The sequence below is a fragment of the Galendromus occidentalis genome, unplaced genomic scaffold (assembly GCF_000255335.2).
Source record: "Galendromus occidentalis unplaced genomic scaffold, Mocc_1.1 scf7180000077174, whole genome shotgun sequence".
NCBI lineage: Eukaryota > Metazoa > Arthropoda > Arachnida > Mesostigmata > Phytoseiidae > Galendromus > Galendromus occidentalis.
Window position 1 is genome coordinate 145,029 of NW_003805162.1, and position 25,935 is coordinate 170,963.

At 51.2% G+C, this 25,935-nt stretch overlaps 4 protein-coding genes across 4 annotated transcripts; 1 reads left to right on the forward strand and 3 right to left on the reverse strand.

The window, feature by feature from the left end:
- Window positions 1-1,148: 1,148 nt before the first annotated feature.
- LOC100898978 (centrosomal protein of 104 kDa) lies at window positions 1,149-11,465 on the reverse strand. The gene is given in 26 exon segments (XM_018638780.2): window positions 1,149-1,239; window positions 1,390-1,468; window positions 1,556-1,628; window positions 1,715-1,740; window positions 1,743-1,790; window positions 1,882-2,020; window positions 2,165-2,273; window positions 2,361-2,567; window positions 2,703-2,815; window positions 2,944-3,007; window positions 3,138-3,283; window positions 3,367-3,549; window positions 3,685-3,778; window positions 3,871-3,983; window positions 4,064-4,225; window positions 4,309-4,353; window positions 4,450-4,572; window positions 4,701-4,856; window positions 4,951-5,006; window positions 5,383-5,492; window positions 5,559-5,584; window positions 5,714-5,779; window positions 5,904-6,042; window positions 6,137-6,221; window positions 6,391-6,482; window positions 11,353-11,465. Coding segments are annotated over 26 exon segments (2,658 nt in total).
- Window positions 11,466-15,594: 4,129 nt separating this feature from the next.
- LOC100909207 (mitochondrial inner membrane protein OXA1L) lies at window positions 15,595-18,582 on the reverse strand. The gene is made up of 9 exons (XM_003741428.1): window positions 18,467-18,582; window positions 17,668-17,850; window positions 17,419-17,557; window positions 17,154-17,334; window positions 16,893-16,974; window positions 16,640-16,804; window positions 15,970-16,119; window positions 15,760-15,873; window positions 15,595-15,661 (listed from the first exon to the last, which is right to left on the reverse strand). Exons 1-8 carry the CDS (start codon window positions 18,557-18,559, stop codon window positions 15,772-15,774), a joined length of 1,095 nt encoding a protein of 364 aa, XP_003741476.1. The 5' UTR covers window positions 18,560-18,582; the 3' UTR covers window positions 15,595-15,661; window positions 15,760-15,771.
- A 1,774-nt stretch (window positions 18,583-20,356) lies between these two features.
- On the reverse strand, window positions 20,357-23,246 carry LOC100909350 (mitochondrial inner membrane protein OXA1L). The gene is made up of 9 exons (XM_003741429.1): window positions 23,083-23,246; window positions 22,543-22,680; window positions 22,069-22,252; window positions 21,754-21,934; window positions 21,578-21,656; window positions 21,289-21,453; window positions 20,935-21,087; window positions 20,643-20,744; window positions 20,357-20,539 (listed from the first exon to the last, which is right to left on the reverse strand). The coding sequence occupies exons 1-9, from the start codon at window positions 23,161-23,163 to the stop codon at window positions 20,387-20,389; spliced, it is 1,236 nt and encodes a 411-aa protein (XP_003741477.1). The 5' UTR covers window positions 23,164-23,246; the 3' UTR covers window positions 20,357-20,386.
- Window positions 23,247-23,381: 135 nt separating this feature from the next.
- Window positions 23,382-25,216, forward strand: fs(2)ltoPP43 (female sterile (2) ltoPP43). The gene is made up of 7 exons (XM_018638785.1): window positions 23,382-23,437; window positions 23,594-23,663; window positions 23,857-24,014; window positions 24,148-24,367; window positions 24,538-24,691; window positions 24,776-24,904; window positions 25,009-25,216. Exons 3-7 carry the CDS (start codon window positions 23,883-23,885, stop codon window positions 25,148-25,150), a joined length of 777 nt encoding a protein of 258 aa, XP_018494301.1. The 5' UTR covers window positions 23,382-23,437; window positions 23,594-23,663; window positions 23,857-23,882; the 3' UTR covers window positions 25,151-25,216.
- The last annotated feature ends 719 nt before the right edge of the window (window positions 25,217-25,935 follow it).

A 25,935-nucleotide genomic window follows, 5' to 3' on the forward strand; every position in this document is an offset into this window, starting at 1 on the left:
AAGGTGGAGGGATCTTGCCGAATCGACGGGAGGACGAGGAGAAATGATGAGCTGCTCCCAGCGACCTACCTCACGTCTCGAATGACAGGAGCTTCATGATTCGAACGAGGGAACAAGCGAGGCTCCCGGAGCTGCTTCGTAGCTTGCTTTATTATCCCAAAGCTTACAGATGAAGTAAGTTCCCCATGAAACACTTTCTCGGAGTGGACCCCTGAATACCGCTTCCGAAAACAGATCGACTGTGAGAAGCTCGAAGCGTGTATTCCTTCATAGCTACATTCTTGGCCTCGGACACTAACCGCAGGAGTCTCTCGTTTACTATCGAGTAAGCTCATCGAACTCCACGCAATTTCCGAATCCTTCGACATAGTTCAATCGCGGCGGTTCTGTTCTCTAAGTAAGAGCATGACACCGAAATCATGAGCGAGAATCGGATGAAAATCTGTTTCGAATTCGTTTCCTCTATGCGGCCTAAAGTTCTAAAATAATGGAAGGCATAAACATTCACTGACGATTCAGATCATGTCATCATCAAAAAGTAGCTCGGGAGGACTGATTCAGATTCATCGGGGTTCACCCAATCGTGTAGAATGGAACAGACGCTCCGCGCAAGAAACAGGTTTCGAGGGGAGGGAGACGGTGTATGGATCACGTTCCCGAATCAGTCAGTCGACGGCAGTGATTAATAATGAGTTCGGATTTCGCTCAATGCTCCCTGAGTAGAATTTACGGCAACACAATATATGCGGAACGATACGTGTCTCATATAGGCCGTTTAGGTAAAGAGGTATCAAAGCTTTGCGAACCTTGCCTGCAAACAGCGTTCATCACTTTGCGGCTGAATTGTCTCGCGGCCCAAAAGGTCGGGCGTACATGTCGCACCTCAAGAGGCACAGCACCTCTCATCGATTCCCCCCTCCCTCCAGGACTGTTCCCCAACGATTATCATCTTTCCCTGAGTCTCCCTCATTGCTAGGAACCGTTTTGCTCTTGAAAACTCTGACGGGACATCTTGTAAAACGTGTTCTACTGTATGGAGTTCCGGTAATTTGCGTTCTCGAGATCGCTCATTGTTTATCCAAGTAGTATGCCGAGTTCGATCACTGGGCTGAATCGATCGATAGAACGGAAACGTGGGGAAGAAACGTTCAGGATACAGATTTGTTTGATTCTCCCCTGGAGCCGGGAACGCGAGCGTTCGGCGGTTCGCTTTTGCTCCGATGATGAACCGAATATTGCCTGAGAAAGACACGAAAGGGATGGGTCTTCAGTAGATTGAAAGGATTCGGACTGCACCAAATGATGGTTTTCAGATGCCTTCCCCCAGATCCTTTCGGATACTGCGCAGGACATGAGGGGGAGGTCGGGTCAGGATGCTGGGCGACGCACCTGTACTCGGGTGGCAGAGCTCCCAGAATTTTAAGTCTCCCAGAAATTGGATCGGTAGGCTCATCCTCAAATATGGAGCCTGGAAGCGACGAGCGTAGGAATTTCAGATGACGGAGACCAGAAAAAGTCTCGCGGACCGCATCTCCCATTCAAATCGGTGACAAACCTGATCTCCACCTAAATAATTTCTGTCGGCGTCGCGGATTGAACGGACAGCCCATCTCGCTCATCAAATGGACCTGGAAAAGGGGCGAAGAGGGCATCTTAGTGGTATTTTCGAGAGCTAAACGATTAAGCTTATGCTCCAACCTCTCGAACAACTAACTTTCCAAGCCTCCTCGCCCGGGGGAAGTTCTGATGGCATAGCGGGCAGTGGTTAGCATGACTTGGCGGTTTCGCCGCTGAAAATATCACACATTAGATCCCGTTCAAGCTACCAGTAGATCTTCTCATCGATAGGGAGTGCGCGAAACGACGTGGAGCCCTACTTACGTATGCAAGTACGCAACTTGACATGACCCTCGAATCTATTCTTGGGAATAGCTTCTTTGCAGCGAATGCATAGTTTGTATTGATGACGGTGACTGCATTCGTCGAGAAGATGTCGAGTCAAGCCGCTTATCTCCACCACCTTTAAGGATTGTTCCATTACTGATATGTCGTGATGTCCGACGTTCGCCGATTTATTTCAGCGAATAGTCCTTCAGCGACCTCCGCTCCGATGACGACCCAACTTCTCCATTTTCGAGGAAATATCCATTGCGATGATCCCTACCTGCTTGCAGTTCGGGCAGAGCATCAGCATGGGACACTCTGTCCAGTAGTGATAGTTGAGGGTCTCTGCGTTGAAGCGCTCGTCCGTCTCTTCGCAGAACATGCACATGCTGCAAATAATGGTTCTTGCTCAGAGTGTCCGAGCCTCGCATTGAGCTCGGAGTAATTGTCCACAGACTCCCCCGCTCTTCGCTCACCGATCGAGATCGAAATGTACGGCGTCTTGCACCGTTTTCGTTATGTCATTCATGGAATGGGATTGTGAGATTGATGATTGCTGAACAGCACGTGTCCCGTTCGACGAAGATGGAGGCTCAACTGAGGCTGATCGACTTCGTCTAGGTATCGTGGCCGTGAGTGTTGTCGGCTCGCGATCGATTTTCTCGAATTCCTCGAATACTTTCCTGTAGAAGGCGAACGCATGGATTGACGGTTGAGCTGTCACCAACTTCGATCTTTTAGTGGCGGCTCCCGAATGGAGACATGTGCGTCGCGTCGTCCGTCCGAAGCATCTTGCTTAATCCTCTGGTCAAACCAACCTGTAGGTGAAGTTCCTCTGCAGCCGCACACTCTCCGGAACGAGACATTGTCGTACGGGGGTTCCGATTAGCCGATACAGCGCGAGGAGAATCTGTTCGGCCACTTCTCGTACCTGGAAATTTCAAGAACATCGTTTGGAGCGAAAAGCTGGACTTCTCTCTCTGATTTCCCCGTTCCCGTGGAATCGAGCAAAACTCGCTCTATACGCTGGAGGAGCAGCAGCAGCAGCTCCGCACAGACCTGGATTGCCGGATGAGAAAGGGCTCGGATCGCGAAATTCATGACTTGGGTGAAGAGAGGATCCCTGAAAGCAGAGAAAACTGAGGAGCTGGATCGAATAGGTCTTCGCATCGCGTCGGTTCGCGAATCTCTCAGTCCATTCGAGCTTCGAAGCTAAATGTTCGAGAAACATTTTCCACTTGGGGACACCTTACGTTTCGCTCAAAGGTGGTGTCCTCGCTATCAACTGATCCACAAGTTCTGCTCTTCCTTGGGCCAATCGAGGATTCGTCGTATCGGTAAATGGTTTGAGGATGATATTCAGCGACGTTTGGACAGTTTTCGAATCTTCGTAGTCAACCTTGAAATTTTTCGCCAAATTGAGTGATCGTAATCGTCAGTCGAGTGGCATGAAATATGTATCGGCTTGCTATAGATACTTACCATTTCAAGCAAGAACTCTTGAGCGATGGACTTCAACCTCGGCGCAGCTGGATCACCGAGGCGGAATAGGATCCGCGGGACAAGTTTGTTGATGGCTAGCGTTGTGTCCACACGGGCAACTCGATGGAGAATCACAAAGCGCGTGAATAAGGCTTGCATGACGTTCAACGACTGGATAAAAACCTGTCGCAAGATTTTTCTTTGCTCAGAATTCAAGTATCATGTTAGTCCTCTCGATACCAGGATCCTGGACTCCTTAAATATTTGCGTTGGATAGGAACGGAATCAGATGGAATGAATTTGAGCAAGACTCCTCACCGACAGGACTTTGTCTCGGAATCCTCTTTGAAGCACAAAAGCGCAGGCTCGCAAAACTTCTTCTGGCGAATGTCTGCTTCTTCGGGCGTTGTATCTTAATCGAAATAATCAGATCAGCATGAGCGCTCAGTATCTCGCGGAAACATTCATGAGCAATAGGAACTCGAGTCTCCAGAGGGCGCTCACCGATCAATGACTCGCAGTATTTCCTTGAAAGCATCCTCCCGCTGAATGAAGTTGCGCGAATACAGCTTCTGCACCAAACGTAGCCCAAACACTTCGATCGGGAGCGACGCCTCCTGCAACGAGAATCTCTTGATAGACGACCTCTTACACGGGAGAGGCTTCAGGACAGAATTTGCGAGTTGCTACCGCGAACCTGTCTGTCCTTGAGAGACATCCCGCCCAAGACTAGGTCTCTGTCGAATTCTTCGATGTCCTCCGTCACCGCTCGGCTAGACGACAGCAACTTATTTTCGAAAGTGTAGGCGGAGCACGTCGTTGGTATGCTAGTCGGCTTCGGCAAACGAGAATGATAGACCTGGGAATACGGTGTCCCTAATTATTCGATTCTATCTCCCAGCTGTGCGAAGATGACCCCGCCCACGATTTTCAGGTAGGTACCTTTCTGTCGTTTGCTTTGAACAGGGCATCTTTACCGTTCATACTCTGAAAACACCAGAGGCAAGTTGTCAGATTGGGTCCTTGGTACCTCTTTCTATATCGGCGTCGAGGATGATCGCTCCATGTCTCTCAATTACCTACCTTGGAGTGGTGGGTTGTCGTGGTTATGTTGATATGCATCGGCTGCTGCTGATGTTGTAAGGCACCAGGTTTTTCAGGCGATGGAACCGGACCTGGTACCACTGAGTCCCGCTCGGGGTTGTACTATTACGGATGAAATTCGAGGTGAATGACCTCAACTATTGAGATATCTGAGATATCTCCTGACAGATAAGGAGTGACTCAAGAGCTCCAGTCTCCGATCCGGTGAAATATGGATTAAGTATACTCACGCCCTCCATTTCCATCAGTTCAGGTAGCCTGAGATGCTCGTAGGCATTCATACGGTAAGTTTGCATTTCATCCTTGATACGACGCGCTCGATCAAAGTCCTCGGTTTCCACCGCCGTTTGTTTGTCGATCAGCATTTTGGCTAGGCGCTCTCCCACCTAGTCGAGGAATGCGGAATTGATTCGGGAACCAGTCCTGGTACAAACTAGTTTTCTGCTCAATTTTATCGCTTGAAGAAAACGATTGACAAACCTTCTGAAGCTCGCCAATTGCATGTTTCAGTTTTTTCGCGAAGACGAAACGCTCCTCTGTAAGCAGAAACGAAGAGTGATCGAAGATCTCGATCTCTTCCGATTTTGGTATCATCGCAATGCACAATCGTCGCGGGAGAGTCGAATCTCGCTCTCGTCGGCAACAGTCATACTTTAGTGTCGTCGAATTTCTGTTCGGTCTCATCATACTCTCGATCCACGAGGTAATTATTCACGAGGCTCTCGTTGTTGATAGTACGTGACTCGCTTGATACGTGTCAAAGCGCTGAGCTTTTGGCCCGAATGTCTGCTCCAATTCGGAGGACTGGCCGCGTTCAGCGAGAGCTTCGCTGTGTTCGGAATTTTTTTCCATGACAGAGTCCGAAAGAAGACGGTATAGGTATCAGTCGCCAATCGCAGTAATCGAATTTACCGTTAATGGCATCTCTCTTTTTCTGCTCCAGTTTACGTAGAATCTGTGCCACTTCCCCGTCGACGTACATGTCGAAAGCCAGGTCATCCATCGGAGATATTTCCTCGTTTCTGAAAGATACAAGACCGATAGATTGTGCATTAACGACTTGGATAATTCCGAAGATGATAACCTACCTTTTGATGATGCTCTGCCAATTCGCCTGTAAAAAGCGCATTTGCATTCTAAACGATGGAACCTTTACCACATGAATACTCCGAAGAATCGGCCGCGAAACACGTCGATGTCAGAATCGACAGAATCAATATCGCCCCGTTCCCCCCATACTCACTCCAGGATCCGAACTCTTCAGGAGCTGATCATCGTCTCCGATCATATTCAACGCAATTATGCCGACCTACAAGCGGAAGGGCTGAATTCATTTCCGCGAGATACCCCGTGAGGATCAAAGCCAATCTCCCTCTTGATCATGCACTCTGAAGATTCACTAATCTGCCAGGGATTTCAATACCGTCAATTACCTGATTATAAACATTATGCTTGTTCACATGGCAGCCGTGAATGACTAGTTTCACGAAATCCCCCACAGCGTCGACGAGGACACTTTTAAGTTCCCGGCTCTTGTACTCCGAATGAACATTGTCCGCTAACGTTATTTCCCTGCGAAGTAAGAGATACTCCGTCACCTTACGCTATCCGCAGCATTTCCTTGCCAATGCTCACGCGTCCCAGGTTCCGGAAGCCGACTACGCACCCTAAGTGATGCCATTTTGCAGCTTGCAGACCCAAATCAATAGCTTTAGACGGGATGGAGCCGACGTAGATATCCATTGCGTTTGCTGGAATGGAAATCACGTACTCAGAAACAGAATCTCCGGAGTGAGTGTGTGTTCCCAAACTCGAGCTACTTTGGGCTAAGGGATGGGTTACACGAAGTCACGAGATGCTGACGAATCGTTGAGGATATTGTTCCCAGAAAGACTTGAGAATTTGAGGAGCACCACTCACGTATGCAATACTGATGGGAGAGGATCTGGATTCTGCAGATTCTACACTTGGACTCCATCCGCACGACGACTTCTTGTGGATAATTGCAGTATCTGGAATTTCGTCAACTCGATTGATTATGACAGGCATTTTTTTCCTTCTTGAGCATTGAGCTGTTTCTGCTGACGTCACATCAAGAGTTTGAAGAATGCAGATTCAATTCTCGCGTTCTGTGCAATCGATGCACGTGGACAATGACGGAGAAAACCGTGAGATACTGCTCCGGGAGTGAAGAATAGAAGCCCAGGAGCTCACAATCAGAGTCGGCTCAAATGGGTACCGTGAAGTTCCCACAACGAATCGCCTCTTGATGCCATGCCGCAGGGAACCCCAGCTCTACGCCCCTTAACCGACACGGAGCGAAAGTCCTTAATCTTTCTCGAAGTCCCTGAGTCTCGACGATGACTAACGGGGAAACGCCGCGAGCCTCGAACCGCCAGCGGCGCTTTTGCCGTGACTTGCAAAACCATGCACCAGAGAAAGTCTAGAATGTCGGAGAACCAGGTCGGATAGAGTTCGTCATCGGAGCTCGGTGTTGAACAGCTGAGTCGGGCGTGCGGGGATGGAACCGCAGCGCATCAAAGAAAGGGAAAAACTCGATACAATACTATCTAATCAGAGATGGATGATTTCCGCTGCGGGAGTGCTCCCACGTCCTCATTGAAATGTGCCCCTTTCACATTCTTGCGACCGAGACGATCTCCCTCACTATGTATCAGGATCCGGAGCTCTCGTCCCTTCACCTCACGTGGAGGCAGAGGTAGAGGGTAGAAGGCGCATTCAAGTCGGGACCATTTCGCGCTCCCCCGCGGCGTACACCCAAGCATTGCGACTGCGGATTTTCTGCGGGCGAAGGGAAGACGCGGGGGGGGGAGGTATAGAAAAATCGTGTCGGGGAGCGCTGAGTCGTCCGCTCGCTTCGGGCGCCGTTGGGGCTAGAATGGAGCCATCAATGTGGGTTCAAATCAGAAAGGATCGTTCCCGTTACGTGGACCGATCCTCTCGATTCCTGTGTCCGAAATTTTTCCCCGACTCCGGACGGCGGTGAGTCCTGCCAAGAGGTCGTTTTCCAGATTCCAATCTGAAGCATTTGTACCCGTGGATGATTCCCGGGAGCATGCATCTGCCCAGAGCTCCGTCTACCTCATCTCTTCAGCCTTGCTCATAGTTTCTATCGCGGTGAAAATTCCGACTTGCTTAATCGCTCTCTCCTGTGAATTGTCAACGATCCGTTTTCTCGTTCGGTGAAAGGCTCCGGGAATGACAATTGATCAAGCGTAGCGGTCACGAGAGCAATCGTCGAAAATGCGTTGCGTCGCAGCCTCGTATGGATTCTAGATCTTCCGCGCCGATTTAGGGCTCTCGGATACGATTCGACTTCTGTCCGGGCTGGATTCGTCGCGCCGCGGAGGGCCGCGTTGCCCTTCGCAGTTGCCCCTGATTGTCATCCTCTTGTTCCCAGAAATCACGGTCGAGGTCAAGTCTGGAACTCGTGTTCTGGCCCATTCTCATGCTCGGCGGGTGGGGCTCGATGCGTATCTGCTGATGTGAATAGCATAATTATGCCGAACGCGGTAATGGCTATTCATGGCAGCGTGCTGACACCGAAGGGCACCAACAGAGATCACGCTCACGCCGAGCTGCGATATCTGAATTTTTCCGCGGAGTGCATCATCGATATGAGAATCGAGGGAAAGGGAGTGCGGGTCGTCCTTCGTACAGCCCCACTTTCCCAGCACACGAAGATGCCTGTGTCGGCGGAAATGTCCCAAGACCCTCGTTTGGTTGGCCGGAGCACATCGGATACACCCTTGTGTAGCTGAACTGATTCTGTACTGAGGTCGACCTCGTCGGTCAGGTTGTGGTGAGCGTTGCCCATAGGAGACCCGTGTCACATCCGACCGAGGCATTCGAGAGACACAATGAGCGCTTGTGCGTGATTGAAGTAACCCAGAACAGAGCGGCTCTGAAAGTCCTCCAAAAATTATCCGAACCCACGACCTCAATGTGTATGGGTCCAAAACTCGCCGTGTAGACTCGATTCGTCTGATGGAGCAGCGATAAAAACGCGAATCGCTCCACGACTCGCGAGCCAGTATGATAGCCCTAGACTGCTTCTGTTCGAAGCATCGGGAACAGGCGTATGGGACACCATGTGGACGTCGGAGGTGTGGGGCGAAATTCGGCCCTCTTCGAAGCGGCAAGATTCGGCCTTCGGGATCCAGCATCCTTTAGTGCGGTTCCCGAAACCCGAGGCCCCAGCCGGAAATTCTCGACTGTGATACTCCTCCGTGGGATGGCCGCATGTGGAGGAGCCTTCTGCGTGCAGAAAACCTCATAGAACCGAATAGCCTCATCTGAGCTCACCGGGACTCGTCCGCCCGAAGAGTCGGCGGCGACGCGACAGAGCGGAACGTCCCCGGCGACGCTGGGGCCGGGGGCGGTTTCGGTGAGAGATGATGAGTCTGTCTGGAGCCGAATTCCCGATGTGGGGCGTCGGAAGATCTTGCTTAGCACGGAGCTCTGCGTTTTACACGAAATCATGGAAGAGCTCGAAAACCCTCCGTTTGGTCGTTCGAGAATAGCATTGAACTCATTCTCGATAACATCATTAGGCGAATCGCAGCGATGAAGATACCGTGTACGCTCTGTACATAGAACTCCCGAATACCGGAATCAGAGCAACGGAGAGACTCGATATACTCCGCTTGCCTCCGATTAAAGGGAGGTCAAACTAGCCAGAAGTTCATCAGTCAAACCCGCTGAGGAATCTGTTCCGCAAAGAGCTCAGAATCCACGCATTGTGCGGGATGAATTGGATTCAAAATGGAGCGTGAACTGGAACTGGAATCGAAATCCACACTGAGTTCAGATCGTAACTATCATACAAGGAGACCAAAAGACTAGACGTAGGATTGTGCGACTACTTCCGCGAGAGTCAGCTCCTGGCACTCATGAGGCCAGGGATGCTCAACATCAGGAAACGACGACCCGACCGCGGCCCTCCTGTCGACTGCAGCTGCCCAAGATATGGTACAGCCGAAACGGTCGAATATATCGTCTTGTGATGTGAGGTAGAAATGCTCTCTCCCGATAAATAAGAGCACAGAATCGGACTTCCACCGGACAAGCCACAGGGAACCACTTAAGGAGCGGAGGCGACCCTAAACAAGCAGGAGAGACAGGATCTGTGAACGAAATACGTCTCAACCCCCAATTGAAAGGGATGATATGTGCATATGATAGATTAAGATAAATCAATCCATCAGACATAAGAACCAAATCCGGAAGGGTAAGGTGCTCCGAGGCTTTGCCGCCGTCGGGCATCATCGGCGAGCCCACAATCCTGTCACCGACGAACGTCCCTTGCCCAGCACTGAATTCATCAATCTCAATGAGCTCCGGCATGACCAAAAACCACAAAAACGGAGGAACTTGACGCTTCCCACCGAGGACGATCTTCTCCCCTCCGGCTGCCATCAGGAAATCTACCAGCCTTCGGTCAAAAGTCCCGAACGCAGAATTCAGCAGAAAGTATGAAGCTACCGGACTATGCTTCGAGAGAGGTTTCCTTTTTCAGCGCATCTGCTGCAGATCTGCACTCGCGATGGCCTTTATTCCGGGAATACGCCACGCGAGCCCGCGCAGTACGGAGTCCCTACAGCGGAATAGCACAATGGACACATCTCGTCCGTGACATCTGGCATTCAAAATAACAATCCTCGAGCTTAAGAAGCTTCCACGGCAAGTTCGGGGTTCTTGGCGATAATACAATGACTGTCGCGATCGTCGCGATCGTCGCTGGCCGCTTCAATTTGAGTGTCGGTAGCTGCTCGGCTATCTTTGCTACCCTAACCGCCCCATGGTCAAACGCGCTGGAACGAATTCAAGGCCCAGGTCCACCATAGAAACTCACGCGTCCCCCTCCCTTCAGTTCCCCCGCGTCAAGGACACAGAGCCGTGCCAAGGTCTCTACTAGCCTTCACCATTATGGTAGAGCACGAACAGTCGCTCGAGGATCACATTGGCTCTGGGGCATAATTCTGATGGTTCGGAAAATAAGAGCAGATTCTCGATCCTCGAGACGACCAGACACCGAGGGAGTAGGGTGCGAGGTTGTCGTTGTTGTCATTTGTTCACTACAAGCACGATCATCACCATACAATCTTTGCCAGATCAATAAACGAATCTACACGCAAAAGAAAAGGTCGACAGAACCGACGCGGTTCTATTGTCTACTCTATTGGAGGTCATTTCGACTCGACACGAACTGCGAATTTACATGTAATGTCAACGCACGCCTCAGAAGCTACACGAAAGATGCGCGACTATGGCCACGGGCGGGATTCGCAGCTCCATTCAACCCAATTCAGTTCTTCATTGAGCTCCGGAAGCGGCCGTTTCTGTGAGTGGTAGCTGGATAGCGTCAAGATTTTCCTCGCGGACTAGATCGTGGAATTTCTCGGACATCATTCCAAGAAGTAAACATTCAATCCTACCAATTCGGGCTTGGGGAGCTGGGTACATTCTCTGAAAGGCCTAGGCTAATCAAGTATCGACAGAACCTCTTCGGATCGAGCTTCTCCGGGGAGCTGACTTGAGAACTGAGCCTTTTAGTCACTGAGTAGGAGTCAGTGGAGACCCCGTGATTCAATCATTCGCTTCATCGGAACACGGAGGGGAAGTCACTTTGCTCGTAACATCCGTTGTGAATAAGCTCATGAGCTAAGCTAAGATGGCAAAAATCGCGCTTCCTTTCCGCGAGAGAAGCTCGGTAGGCGCGATCCGCGGTTGTGACCCTCTGACAGTATCGCTCAGCAGAACGGATCGAGCTGAGTGAGATCGGGTATTCGCTCCTTATGATGATGTTCTGATGGGCAGAGCTTTCACCTATCCATGCGCGGGATTGAATTCTGCACTCACTTTTTAGAGAGCCATCCTTTGATTGTGGGGCCGTGCTGGTTGAGCTCACTAGCCGCATGATCCTCGTCTTCACTAGTCACGTTGATGACGCGAAAGGAAATTTTGCGTGGCATCTCTCGAGTCACGAAACGATGCTCGGGAATTTCGCGAAGCTGTACAATTTACAAAGAGAACAGGGAAACAGAAAAACCGCCAGCCGAAACACTGGATGTATGAGATGAGATGCAATAATTGTGGTGGAGCAAGACCGACGAGTGGCTTCGAGACGGCTCGTAGAGGCTCCTGAACAATCCACCTACTCATGACCCAGTAGTCACCAGGCGGCGCTTTTGGTTCAGCACCATGGTCCAGCACCACGACCCCTTCCGGGTCTCTACGGGCGCAGCGAGGGGCGACTGTGTACGTGCGACCCACATTACCTCCGCTCGAGGACAGCGGTGTGTCCAGGAACTTGGGCTTATCCTATCGAATTGAATAATAGACATTCGAGGGAACATCGCCGGGGACCTGGCCTGGTTTGCGAAGCACAATGGACCGTTGTCTAACTACTATTGTCGTTGTTTCCTTGGCCCATCGACATTATACATGTGATAATTTCCATGAATTCATGATTACGGCCCACCGCCGAGGAGCATAAGATACATGCTCCAACTTTTTGGGGCCAGAGGGCCACGCGCCACGCCGGACAATCTGAGCGAGTTTGGAGAAATCGCCTTTTTCCGCTCCGATCGAACTGTCGGAGGATGTGAGCGTGATGGACAATGCAATTGAACGAGAAATGACTGGCCGTGGGGTTTTCCATTCTTATGAGAAATGCCATAGGAGCCTTCAGACCGTGGAGCTCCCGTATTCATCGTATGCATCGTCTACCCGACAAGCTGAAAGTCTCCCAGACCCGGAACGCATGCGTGATCTACAAGGAGTCTCAAGATCGGGCACCCCCTTTCTGGGATGCCTGCCTCCAATATCCTGTTCCATAGGTGCCGGCTCCTCGCCGGAAGAGAGCAGAGCGATGGACGCCCGATGGATCAGGATGGAAAGGAGATCAATCTTGCGGAAATTTTACATCAGCTCCGCCCCGCCTTAACCACATGTGATATAAACATAAAGGAATGCTTCAATTTTGCCACCCATGCGAGCTATGCAGGTTTGGTGATGCTCCATCTTCCGAGTGTATTTGTTTGCTGGATAAAAAACACCGACCTGGAATGTCGTCATACTCGAATTATTATGACAAGGTATCCGGGGCAATGGAGCGAATGAAATCTGGAATGGAGTCACGTCATCCATGTTGATATTGGATCGGAGATAGCTGTGAAAATCGTCCGCGAGAGCAACGCGCCCGCCTTCATCCGGAAGCCTTCCACGCTCGAAGTCCCGACGTTCGAGCGATGCGATTCACATACATGATCGGAATTTCCGTCACGATTGTTCGAAAGAGCACGAATTCTAGTGGTGCGCTATCCAATCAGTCGATCTGGTAGCTCACCGGAGCCTGCGGTGAGATCAATTTGTGTCAATGCGAAATCGGGGTCACGAAAAAGCTTCGATCTCCGAAAATATATCCGGAGCTCAGCCCCTTTCCTTGGAATCCGAAAATCATACATGATCAACCGGATAACGTTCTCATCGGACGGATAGTCCCACCACTCGAGGCTGCGGAGAATCGGATTATCCAAAAGGGATTGGCCATGATTATGCTATTCACCCGACCACGTGAAGCAGCGTTGCAATGACGCAATCGCATGTATGATAGATACAATATTTATAAAAGGTAGCTCGTCATCAAGACCTAGGATCGGTGCTCCCTGACAATGAGCGGATCGTGGGGCGAGATGTTCTCAGCATTTCGCAGATGCTCCAGGAATCCGTCCAGTGTGAGGGCATGCGGACTCAGATTGCAGCAAGAACCCGTGCCCAATGGGGCTGAGCGGAAGGAACATTCTCCCTTCGCCCTTGTTCTCTGTGGCTGCTCCCAATCTGAAAACGCGCTGCCGATGAGATTCGGATAACGGTGCACAAGGCCCAAAGCGAGGGTATTCTGAAGGTCGATGGAAATGATTTATGTGGTGACCCTGTAGAAAAATATATATATATCCGATATAAGGAGCAAGAATTTTGACGGGCCTCTCGTGTCTCTCTTTATCTACCAGAACGAGAGATAGTCTTTGTCTGGCGAAGCACCTGACCGAAATCCTTAGAATCTCATCGTGAAGGGTCCCGAGCTCAGTCGAGGGGGTCCCGTCCTAGACATAGATCAGCGACCGCTGCTCCGGAGGCCGAGAAGTCGAGGACGTTCACGTAGAGAACTTTTCAACTATCGGTAAAGGCCAGTTGAGAGAAGGACGGTGGTTCAGAGTCACTTATGGAGATTACCGCCCGCTCCGACAAATGATAGAATCCTCTGACACCGTGTCCGCGCCATACAGGACTTTTTATGTCACTGAATCACAGCATAGAATGACATTTGGAGTCGGGGAAACTCGGAGCAAAATCCACGAGGATGACCTCAGCAAGAGCGCGCCACAGAAGAGAGGCGAAGGGGTTCAACAGCTCTCAGCCGCGTCGTGAACGGCGTAAATTTCGCAGTGGGTCAGGCGGGGACTAGGTCAGAAGGGGGCAAACCGAATCGTGATTTGCCGAGTCGGGCGGGTACGTCACCGGCGAATAGTTGGGGGTCGACGGACCCGAGGCGGATTGGAAATTATTTTTGTCCTCACAGCAAAGGCTTATGATTTTGTGAAGAAAGACATCATCCCCCTTCCTCAACCGACATCTTCTGCCTGACCGTGTTAGTCTCGCATCGCAACTAGCTCTGAACGTGGATCCAGCTCAAATAGTCTTCCAGTCAAGGTATTGATGGCGCGCTCAATTGGTTTCTCTCTCAAAGATCTTGGCGGCAGCAGCGATCGATATTGCGAATCATGATCTCGGAGGTACCGCTCATTTTCCAAATCCTTTTCATGCAAGTGCTGAATGGTCGAAAATCGAGAGCGTGTTCGTCGATCGCCCGCAGATCAGAAGGATTTCATTCAGTTGGATGTAGCAGTCTTGTCACGTGAGGATTCGCGGGACACAATGCTCGAATCTCAGGTTACAGCCCGTTGCTATGGGTCACCATATGATGAAGTACAAGTCATCTGGCGTGTTATTGCCTGTGCCGACCATGTGCACGTTTGAGCTAGTAAAATGAGCCATTCTTCACAATGCGACGATTCCGGAAACTCTACAGTCAATCACCGTTCTCAGCCTACTCGAACTCTTCGATCATAAGGAGATCCTCATGCGCGTCTGGTGCCGATTGTGACCAAGATTGCCGCTTCTCAGTCAGATGAGTGATCCCCATCGACGCAATGTTCGTGCAGGGGGATCAAGCGCACATGAGCACGACGGCGAGGACTCGCAGCTGACGGGCGCCAATCAATCGGAAAACTTTGCACTCTCATCAGCACCCACACAAAGCGCCGCTGTTTCCATGGAGGCGATAGCGAAAAATCCCCTCGCAGTAGCCTCTTGCTCCCCTAAGAATGATATCTATCCAGTCGCGGCGCGCGGAGTCCACAGCGTGGCTTGGGCCCCCGCGAGCTGCAGTGCCCTTCTACTAGATGCGCGGTCCCCTCGATTCCGACCTGCGCAAAAATATACGTATCTGTCCTTCGATCCCTTCCCGCGAGAAAAATGCATCTGTCCTCCGATTCCCGGATACGTTCGCACATACCGAAGCATCGATCAAATGGACGTCTGGATGCACGGATAGTTCGGACTGAGCGATAGGTTCCGGATGAATGTACACGTGACACACGTGTGTGGTGCAGGAAGAGCTTCCGCTGTCGGCTGCCCGTGGGGGGGGGTCCGCGCTCATTAACATGGAGTCGACAGGGCGGCCGTCAAGGAGATGAATTGTCGGCAAGGCCTCCTAGATATGCTTCCAGGAGAAAGTCTTGATGGTGAGCCGGCGGCGGTACCTCTCGTCAAAATAGCGATCGCCTTTACACTTCCTCGTCGGACAATCTGTATCTGACTTCCCGCCAAGCTTTCAACCAAAATCCTTCCAAAGCTTTCAACCGACTGAACTTGGAGATAAGCCTGGAAGGATGATTTCACACATGAAACTATATTAGCACGTATTCGAGCAGCTTTAATTTGTTCCTATGTCTCATTGGAGAAATCAGAATTGTTTTTCCACCGAGCATTCGGCTGCGCACGGCACAGGCTTCTCGATTGCGGCCCACGTGAAGATCGTCGGTAGAGGTTGACATGTTCTGCTCTCTCAACAGTGATGTCCATGGGTACATCTTATTTCCTGTAACTGGGAGCTCATTGTTCGCAATCCCGTGGATCGATGCGCATCGATTAGCGTTGTAGCTGCTCATCAGTCATCGAGATCGAGATACCCCTTCCTGATACCTCATGCTGCATTCAATTCCTCTTTTCCGACGCATTGTCATTTCCGATCCGCATTTCGCTCAACGGCGGAAGATTGTATTTCTTCCGTATTGCAGGAATCTTGAGCGTGTATGCCTGCGAATCCCCATCATATCAGTAGATCCGTGAGGCGGACGAATAAGACAATCAGAACGGTAGAAACACTTCTCGTGGAATAACTAGGAGACTCACCAACCCGAGGGAAACGAAGTTGTTCGTCGCCCAAAAACACAGAACGGCCGCTGGATATTTCATTATCAGCGGGAAAAAGATGACTGGGAGGAATCGCAGGACTTTCATCGCATTGAACTGGTCCACCCGGACGGGAGTTTCTGCTCCGATCTCCCAGAAAAAGACTCTTGTCAGTACACAGATTTTTCTCCGCCAATGTGGCATTATGAGGGGACATCATAAGCAGCGGACATTGTTTCCGGGAGGTCTGATGGATGGGGCTCCGTCATTCTTCCAGAAGAATAGCCCCTCGAAAGGATAATCGAATTCTGAATACTCGGTTGTTGGCGAACTCTCCGATCAGGAGCGCCTCATACTATCAGAGCTAATGAGGGGTTCTTCCGATCGATGGGACAAACACGCTTTGGTCGAAAGAATATCTATTTTTACGGATTTCGGACCTCTCAATCGTCAGTCATCAGGTCATCGTCCGGCTGGAGATCCATGCTCCCGGAGAAGGAGAGAGAAATCACTTCTAGCCGCGGTACATGAGTGTGAGGAACCCAAGAATGAAGCAACATTCTCCCTCCTACCGCTCCTAAGAGAGGCTCCGACTGCCGCTTTCGAGCCCTTGCCGACCACGATTGGGAGGACATCCGAGCTTCAGGTTTGAAACGGAGGCGAGACTCACTTCGATGATGGCAGCGAGAGTAGCACAGGTCATCAGAGGGAGTAGATAGTAAGGGTCTGCAATCGTCAGATCGGGAAACCATAGAAAGCCGCCGGTTTTCAAGGACTCCACGGGAGCGATGGCCATGCTTCTCAGAGCCAGGAATAAAGAAATGAATATCGGTGCCTGTGAGGGAAAGAGGTTCCAGGTTGCAGGAGACTTCATTCATGCGTCCAGAATCAGAAAAAAATCGATAAGCTCGCCACGGACGTACCTGTGCAACAGACGGCAGGGTCTGTTTCAACATTGCGCGGGGATATTCTCGCGCCATGATGCCGTTGAAGTCCTGCAGAGCTCTGAAAACGCATGAGAAACTCTTGATATTCCCGTGGTTGTTAAAGGACAAGGAGTGGCGGTGAGAGACGATTCTTGAAGCCTTCTCAGTGGAGCCGGTAGAATGACGAATATGTAGGTAGATCATCATTATAGAACGCAGAAATGATCTCAATCAGGATAAAAGAAGTTCGAGGCGCACTTGGCTATCTGTTCGTGGTCCGCTCCGATCTGGGCCTGTCGCAATCGTGTCGCTGAGTCGCGAACTCTCATCATCACCGCCATACATTGTGGCGTGGATCTGTGAGTTTGCAGAAGTAGCGGAACTGTGACTGCTCTGAAACATACAGTTGTGGCTACGATTGCGGCCCACCATGGCAAACCTGGAAGAATGAAACAAGCATGGGATTAGGACCAAGACTCCGAATCGTTCTGCTCGTCCGCTGCCCACCTCGGAATGAACGTACCCATGGAGTGCATGGAATCCATGGCTATCTGTATCCATCCGACGGGGGTGAAATAGGAACCCAGACCCAAGTCCTGCAAGCTCGAAGCTCCAGCCTCGACGAAGTTCTTGATCGGAGCGACGGCATTCGTCGGGTCGATCTGTAAACCGGATGATCGCTCAAAGTAAACTAGGATCTCCTTAACCCGGTTTCGCCCATAACGTGAGTTACGAGGGGAAAGATGGAGCTCCGTGGAAATTCTCCACTCACCGCCATGTCGGTATCGAATTCATGAGGGCCCCATGACCCAACCGTTTCCATGGTCTCCGGAGACGCATTGGCCGAAGGAGGTCGTTGGGACGTCGACCAGCTCATAGTTCTGACGAAGAGAGCCGAGCTGTGCAGTCTTGAGACGGTGCGCGACACCGGGAGCCTCGCGACGTTCTTCGGTTGCTTGATTAAAGAATGACACTCCATATTAATCATGAAACCTCTCCGACTCCTTGAGGATTGAAGTTTCACAGGGCGGGTTTTTTCACAGATAATTCCATGAAAATTCTACCTCGGTCCGATATCCCCGAGATGACGAAGAGGAATTGATGAGGGAAACAGGTCATTCTCAAAGAGCTTGAATATTGTTCCCCGAGGAGAGACTGTTTTCTCACTATCCCGCTAATTCTTGTCACCCAGCTTGTAGATATCGGACCGCAGGACTCGATTCTCCGGATAAGAAGTCCCCACAGTCGTTTTGCCGCAAGAAGAACTTCGCGAGCACTCTCGCTTTGAATTCTGGGATCAAAACCAAATAGGGAATTCATACGCCCCCTCCCTGTATGAGATGTGCAAGCAAACACCGCCTTGTGAGATCCCCACCGACTGTCTTCTGAGATCGGACCGTCCGAAACTGGCTGAAGATCTGAAATACGTTTGTGCGCGCGCCACCTTGCGATCAAGCCGTGGTGAGGGTCAGCGTGAGGCGGGAGTCTCAAACGGGAAGGAGACGAGGATTCGGATGTCGACTTGATCAGCCTATTGGTATATACTTGTCTCGCTCAGTGAAGACTCTTACCCTCAATTTGCTACTGAGCGCCATTCGGGAGTATGCGACCGTCGCTGTCGTCAGTCTCGAGATCGGAGACGAGCTCCGCGCGAGAGGCAACATTTTCCAGGACTTTATTTCTGAAGAGTGTCGTGATTTCAAACAGTTGACACTTGCTGCCAGGAATTGAAACACGATGAGAGCATTGTTCCACTTCTAGCATTCATAGTTCTCCAAGCGTCTTTCGAGGAGAAATACCGGTCTCTGCACGCACTGGGAACGATAACAGCTGACAGAGGTGAATGCAAGAATGCTCGCCTGCTCGCCCCCGTTATTTCGAAGAGTGGCGCGCCAAACCGATTCTACGGTTTCCGAGTCAGAGGCGTGAGCTAGACGTTACCTTTAACTTTTCTGATGCTCATGATGGAGACGGCGCGGCATCGATTGAGCCGGCGATAAGGGTAGGGATTGGCCCCTCCCCTCGGATCACCGAGGAGTCTGGGGTATTCCTGGAGAATCCTCTTCTTGTGGGATCCTCCTACTTTATTTCCGCCATACAAATTACGATACTCAAGTCACGGACCTATGGACTTACTTCCAACTCCCAGAGTCGCATCCGGATGACAGATAGCGTATCCCTCCTTTCAACGTCAAAAATAGGTAACTTGACTTCGCTCGAATTATCAATCCTCCACTACAGAAAGAAGCTAGCTTTCACTGGACCCGAGATCAATCGATCGAGATCTCATGTCGGAGTTCCGTGCCGTTCATCTACCGATTGGGACCGAGTCCCGGTGGGGAAAATTCTTGAACAGCAGCCGGGGATCGCCGAAGAATGCGTTTCATGTTCATCACCACTAGATTCCACGAAATTTTCTGTTCGCGCTACGGATTTCTGGAAGCTCTCTCGAACGCGCTTGCGTATGTAAGAAGGCGCCTCTACGGAGACTGAAGCGCCGTATAGGACGTTAGATGCAATTACGTGAGCCTCAGTGATCCCAGGTCAGGTCGAAGGTTTTTCGCTTTGAAGCGACTGTCCCAGTGTTTTCCGGAGCGGAAGGCCCCTATATCTTTCAGACTTGGCGTTCAGGGCAACGAGGCCCCCATCATCCGATGGCGGGCCATGGTCCCATCGTGGGGGAAGCATGCTTGCACATACGCTCCTACATACAGTCCTTGACCGGTCTCCGATTCGGATCGGAACTTCTCGACGCTGCGAGAAGCAGGAGGCGACCGCCAGTGCGACGAGAGCAACAGACTCACGAAGAAGCTCTCTGTGCTCAGCGCGTTCTCGAGCGGAATCCATTGATCAAATCAATCACGAGTCGACGACTACGTCCTACACTCCGTGGATCATTGAGCTCCATCAGCGGCGCGAACCGGCCGTCCCAGTCGATACCAGAGAAGCTTTGCTGATACAAGTAAATGTGAAGTCTGGCGCGCGCCCCAGACTGTAATGAGCTCGCGTATTCGAGCTCGTATACGGGGAATTCTTATCGAATGTCCGATAGAAAGTCCTAGCTCTTGACGACGCAGCTCATGACGACCTCATTACCGCTCGCGCCCATTTAGATTTCCTCTCGGTCCTGGATCGTCTCCAGGAGCGGATGATCCACAGGGACCCGGTCTTTGGGTCATGGCGACGCGTCTGCGCGACCCAAAAAAACGCAAAGATCGTGGAACATCACTAACCCGTATTTCTTCGTGTACATGTGCCCTACCCTCATGGACCTCAAGAATGGTACCCTGATGTGCATCTCATCGTGAATTGCTCAAGATTCGCGGAATCTCCTTCTAGATCGGCCTTGATGAGGAATTCACTGGGAGCCCGGCGGGGGCGGCGCAGACTGTGGTTTCAAGATTCGCAGTCTTGCTCTCGCATCACTCGGCGACAACAAAAAAAACGTCCAACGATCAATGACGAAATTTTATTCCACGAAGCTATACTACCTAGTTTTTCGCTGGTTGCTTCACTTTCTGTGGAGTCTTGTAAGTTCGTATGACAGGCCCTGCACCAGCCTGCTTGAATCGGATCTCGTCTGAGCGGGCTCTGTTACCGATTTCCGATGATATCTTCAGATTGGTGTAGTTGTCTTTCATGTCCTGTTGGTACGAGAGCGATTCTAAGGTGAGTAAACTTCAGCAATAAGCCGCATCTCGGACGGATGTTCATGCTGAAGGTGATGATGCTCCAACGAGACAATACCTGAACGAAGCCTTTCGACAAGGGCAAATCTTTCTTGACATGCTTGACCAGTGGAGGTATGTTGAACATCGCCCGTACGCCCGGACGTCGCAATATCGTCGTCTGCAAAAGATTCGGACCATAATTCTGGTGCGGCACCCAAGTCAGATTCGTTCGGATCAGGGAGGACAGCACATTCTGATCTCAAAAGTGTTGTAGGTGTGCAAGTCTCCGGTCCGGAGTGAGACATATGGGGAACATGGAGGCAGGATACAGGCTCGCCTGACGAGACAGTGTTATCGTGTTGACTCACTTGAGCAAGAGCGAAGAAGTTTGATGTCGTCCAGTAGGTGAGAACCGCAGCCGGGAAGCCCATCGTGAAAGGGAACATGAGGAAGGGTACGGCTCGCAGCACGTACTTCATGTTTCTCATATTGTCAGCACGGGTGGCTCCGTCAGCTCCCGTCTGTGGAGCGAAACAAAAGACTGTTGATCCTTTCGTGGCCACGAAGACGAATGACACATGACTGGGGTTGGCTCCTCCAGGCTACTTTCCCTGATTCGACATTCTGCCGCTTTCAGAAGGGATCCCGGAACGCGAAAATCTGCGGGGAAATCGCACTCCGCGGGAAATGTTCAGCGCCAGGCTGCCGATCATCACACGTACCTCGAACATGACGAGAACCGTGGTGCAAGTCACGAGCGGCAAGACGTAGTATGGATCCGGCACAGTGAGATCGGAGAACCAATATAGTCCCCCAGTTTTCATGGACTCCATCGGCAGATTGGCCATCTTCCTCAAAGCGATGAAGAAGGAGATGAATACTGGACCCTGGTCGCAGAAACGACGAAAGCTCTTAGATATACTGTAAGACGAGGATACTGATCGGTGAGATAAACTCGGCACCACATCACCTTGATATCTCGACCTCCTCTGATGAGGAGAAGACGCTAACCTGGATGAGCACGGGAACTAGAGAGCTCAATGGGTTGACGTTCTTCTCCTTCGTGAATTTCGCCAATTCATTCCCTGCCCTGAAGATTCAAAAGAGTTTCCGAATGATTTGAAGCGCATTCAATGGCGTGAAAGGGGGATCGTTTCGGGTCGGGCTCCCAAGACACGAGCACTAACTTGGACGCCTCCAGGATATCCCCGGATTCCCTGGCTTCTCTCAGCTTGAGTTGATGTCGCTGCAACTCCGGCATGTAGTTGTTCATTACCGTCGCGTTCCTTTGTGCCTTGACTGCGAGGGGAATCATCAGAGTTTTCATCACCACGGTCGTCAGAGCTATTGCAGCCCACCACGGCAATCCTGGCAACGGAGAACTTGGATTGACTTTCCTCAAGCTGAACATTTTCTCGGAATCTTCAAACGTCGGTGCAGATCAATGCACTAACTCCCTAGGATTCTAGAACATCTTCCGAGATTTCCTGCTAGATATTCACCAGCCGAGTGAAGAAGGTCCAATGCATTCTGAAGGAGTCCTGGTGGAGTGTAATAAGAGCCCAATCCCATGTCCTGTAAGGTCGGTGCAATACCGCTCGCCGTGAGCAGGTCTGTACTCAAGCCTTCTGCGATTTGTGAAAGCGTGACATCTGATCCAGCTGAGATATCCACGATTTTCTCCGCCTGGTGGAAATGATGAGGAAATTCGGAAATCTTAGATGAATTATCTGCCGGTTCAGCTACTGCTAAATGTCTTGAGTGCGAGCTCAGCTTTCACCTGTTCCATCGCTAGAAAATCAGCGTATATCTGAGTATTGTGGGGAAAATATTCTCCCGTGTATAACGATGCGGCTTCCACCACTCCATGGTAGTCCTTCTCAGGCAGCGTGCGTGGAGCGTTAAGGTGAGTTTTCTATCCTGTATCCTGTTACTTTCGCCAGCTATTAGCAACGACTCGTTTCTTCTCTACGCACCGCGGACTCGCCGGCCAATGGTGTCGCAGGTGAGGTCGTCGCAGCCGCAGCAGGTGCGGCTGCTCCAGCAGCTTCTGTTTGCTGATTCCGGGCGGACGTCGTGCTGAAGTATCTTGGACATCTGATGTGGTTCTGGAGCTGAAATCGACGAGAACATGTGAGACACATCGACGGCCAAAGGCGGAGTAAGTTCCTCCTGTAGCTCTCGAACTTTCGTCGGGAGGATTCCAGGAAGGATTCCTCCTTCTCGCTTCGCCGCAAGTCCATCTACCATACTCTGATATTACGATTCCGGAGTCGAGAGACAAGCCCCAAGCTCAGAACCGATCGCGCAGCGGAGTTCGAATCCATTTTTTCCTCGCGGCCGGTGAATTCTGAGAGGTGACGCGTCCCATCCAAGTCGAAGATCGAGATGCAGGGACCTTTCCGATACCAATGATGATCGATGATTGTCCTCACCCGAGTGACGGAAGAATTCCCCCTCCCAGAGGGAGATCGATGTTCCGCGCGAAGCGAGTTTCCATCGCCCATCGAACTCACCTTCTTTGCGGACAAAATATCTCTCGTCACACAGCGAGCAGCGAGACTGGACGAAAACAGTCTCACAGCTAGGAACTGCATAGTGAAGCTCTTATCGGATAAGCCCGATGTATTCCGGCTCGATAAATAGAGAGCTCTCCGAAGACCAGGAACACGGTGAGTCGCGCCGACTGTTTTTGTTTTCTTTGTCCCCTGCGGCCGATCTTCGAAGCGTCTGCTCGAACCCTCTCTCTCTGTACTGGGCAGAATCTCGGCCGGTCGATGGAAATGGAATCGCGAGAAGTACGAGCCGTATGATCAGATTCGTCGTTCTCTAGGCCCCCACCGTGATTCGTCCTGGCTCGAGAGTCTTCAGGTGAGGTGTTCGTACTCCGTTCATCGGAACAAATGTCCGACTGCTCGAGTCTCGGAGCGCGCGCGCGATTGCTGCCGCTGCTACGGGACGACCAGCAAGTCAACAAAGTTTTCTGAGCCGCGTTCCATGGGACTCATCGGGTGATATCGCTTCCAGAGAGGATGCTCACGCGAAGAATCAGCTCCTAATCCTTATCCGGGATTCAAAGCAGAGCACGAGGAGCCATGTGAGTGCGTGGCACGCGTCTGCCGGCTCAGCACGAGCTCGCACTGATCCGCTCGGCGCGAAGAAAAGAGGATTCCAAATTCTAGGCCGAGCATGCTATCTTGAGTGCCTGGTACGCAGGAAACTCGCTGTCCCTCGCAAGCTCCATGACAACAAGATGGCTTTACATCGAATGAGCTCGATTCCATTTACAGAAATCGATCCTGCAGATCAGAGCGGAATGCATGCGGTATTCCGTGTAAAACGTCGTCTAGACGAGAAACAATTGACTGGAGTTCGAATAGCGAAGCGTCAACGTCTCGGGACCGAGGATCCTATCATTTTGACATATGCCGGCACCACGAGCGAAACAGTGAGTTCTCCCCATGGATGAGTTATCGGAGTTTTCGAATCGTGATCCTGGCCTCACCGAGATACCCATTCAGCTTCCGAAGCGTGAATTCACCGCAGGTCCGAGTTAGAAATCGCAGCAACTCATTTTTTAGGATTCGGGAGCCGTGTTATCCGTCATCAAGTCACACCAGGAACAGGGCCGTGATGTAATCCCCGTGGAAAATGGCGTCGATGGAGAGTCTGGCGATGAGGAAATCCCGACGGCCGCTTCAGCGGATCTACCGGTCGCCGCCGAGGTCGGCGCCGTATCATCGAATCGTGAAGATATCGATGAGATCTTCAGAATTTTCGACGCGTGTCAAACGAACATCGGTATGCTCACCACCTGACTGAGTCTTCCCGCGCTCGATACGAGCTCATATGCTCCCCATGGAACTATATGATCGAGCACCATCAGACACGACCCGCGACATCCACGGGTCATAGTCATCAGAGCCTGATTGACTTCCCCGAGAATGAAAGTTGCATTCTTCCCCTTTCAGCAAACCCGAAAGAGACGATTGAGGGCAAAGATCCGCGGAATGATCCAGTAGACGAAGACAACTCGGAATTCGTTTATGACATTTACTATCTGCACCAAGATCCGTCTTCTCGCGGCCGAAAAATGAACTTGGACTACGACGAGCAGAATTTCAGGTGAGTCGGTCATCATGTTTCACATTCTTCGTATTCTGGTGCCGCGAGTCGAAGTTGATCAACTCCGGCACTCTCTCCCGTCAGGCTAGAGCGATGGAACCCTGAAAACGAAGAGCTGGTCAACGAGGGACATGAAGCAGCTGAAGATTACGACGACGAAGATAGTAATGCCGAAGATAATCCCAATAACGATTACCCAGACGAGGAGGATAGGTCAGAGATGTTTACGAATGCGGATGCAACATGATCTGAACACGATCTCGAGATTAGATTCCCTCCGCATCAGATTCCAAGACTGAAGAAAATGTTCTTCGCAGGTACTCTGACAACGGTGGAGAAGTTCCCCATTCACTCGAGGACGACGATTACTATTCTTATGAGGGATACAACCATATGTCTGTGATTGAGCAACGATTACAAGAGTTGGATTTTTTCGGAGCGGATAGCGACAGTGATTGAAGGTCAGACCAAGGGAACCCGCGCCCCCTTCCGTGCGCAGATACCAACGTCACCGAGGATCCTCTTATGTTCCAGTGTAAATAAAGTTACTAAGGTTACCGAGGTTAAACGCCAATCAAGTCCTCCATCGACATCTTTTTTGTCGAGAGTTCCTCGTTCAGCACATTCGCGGCTGCCTTCCTCGACATCAGCATTGACGGGCTCTCTCCTCAAGGTTTTCGTTCGTAAAACATCGCATCAGACGATCACTAGATTCACTGTGCTCGTTAGACCTTCTGACCGGAGAGCGCTGCTCGTTCCGTCCGGTACTGTGGATCCCGGACGCATGAACTGGAGGTAAGCTCAACCTGCGATTGGGCAACCGTCGATCAGGAACACACCGAGCCTCTCGATGTGGGAAAGTCAAATTCCCTTACCACGGTATCGGTCATGGTGTCTCGATCATGACTCCAACGGATACCGTAGATTGAACTAGCACATGCCTTGATTCGAGATCAGGCACTCCGGATTGCCCGTGGCTGCGGACTTTTGAAATGACAGCGATCCGAGAGACTGAAGTTCCCGCATCGATGCCATAAAGTCGAGCGAATCTGACCCCCTTGGATCAGGAATCCGCTCGTGGCCCGGATACGATTCTTCCGGATGCTTATGACCTCCTCGAATGTCTCATCCAAGGCGAGCGAAACTTCCGTATCTCGGGATGAGGAGACGCTGATTAGCCCGATTCGCTTCGGCCCTCCCTGTGCCAGCACCCCGACATGGGAAAGTTGCAAAGCTTCGCATCA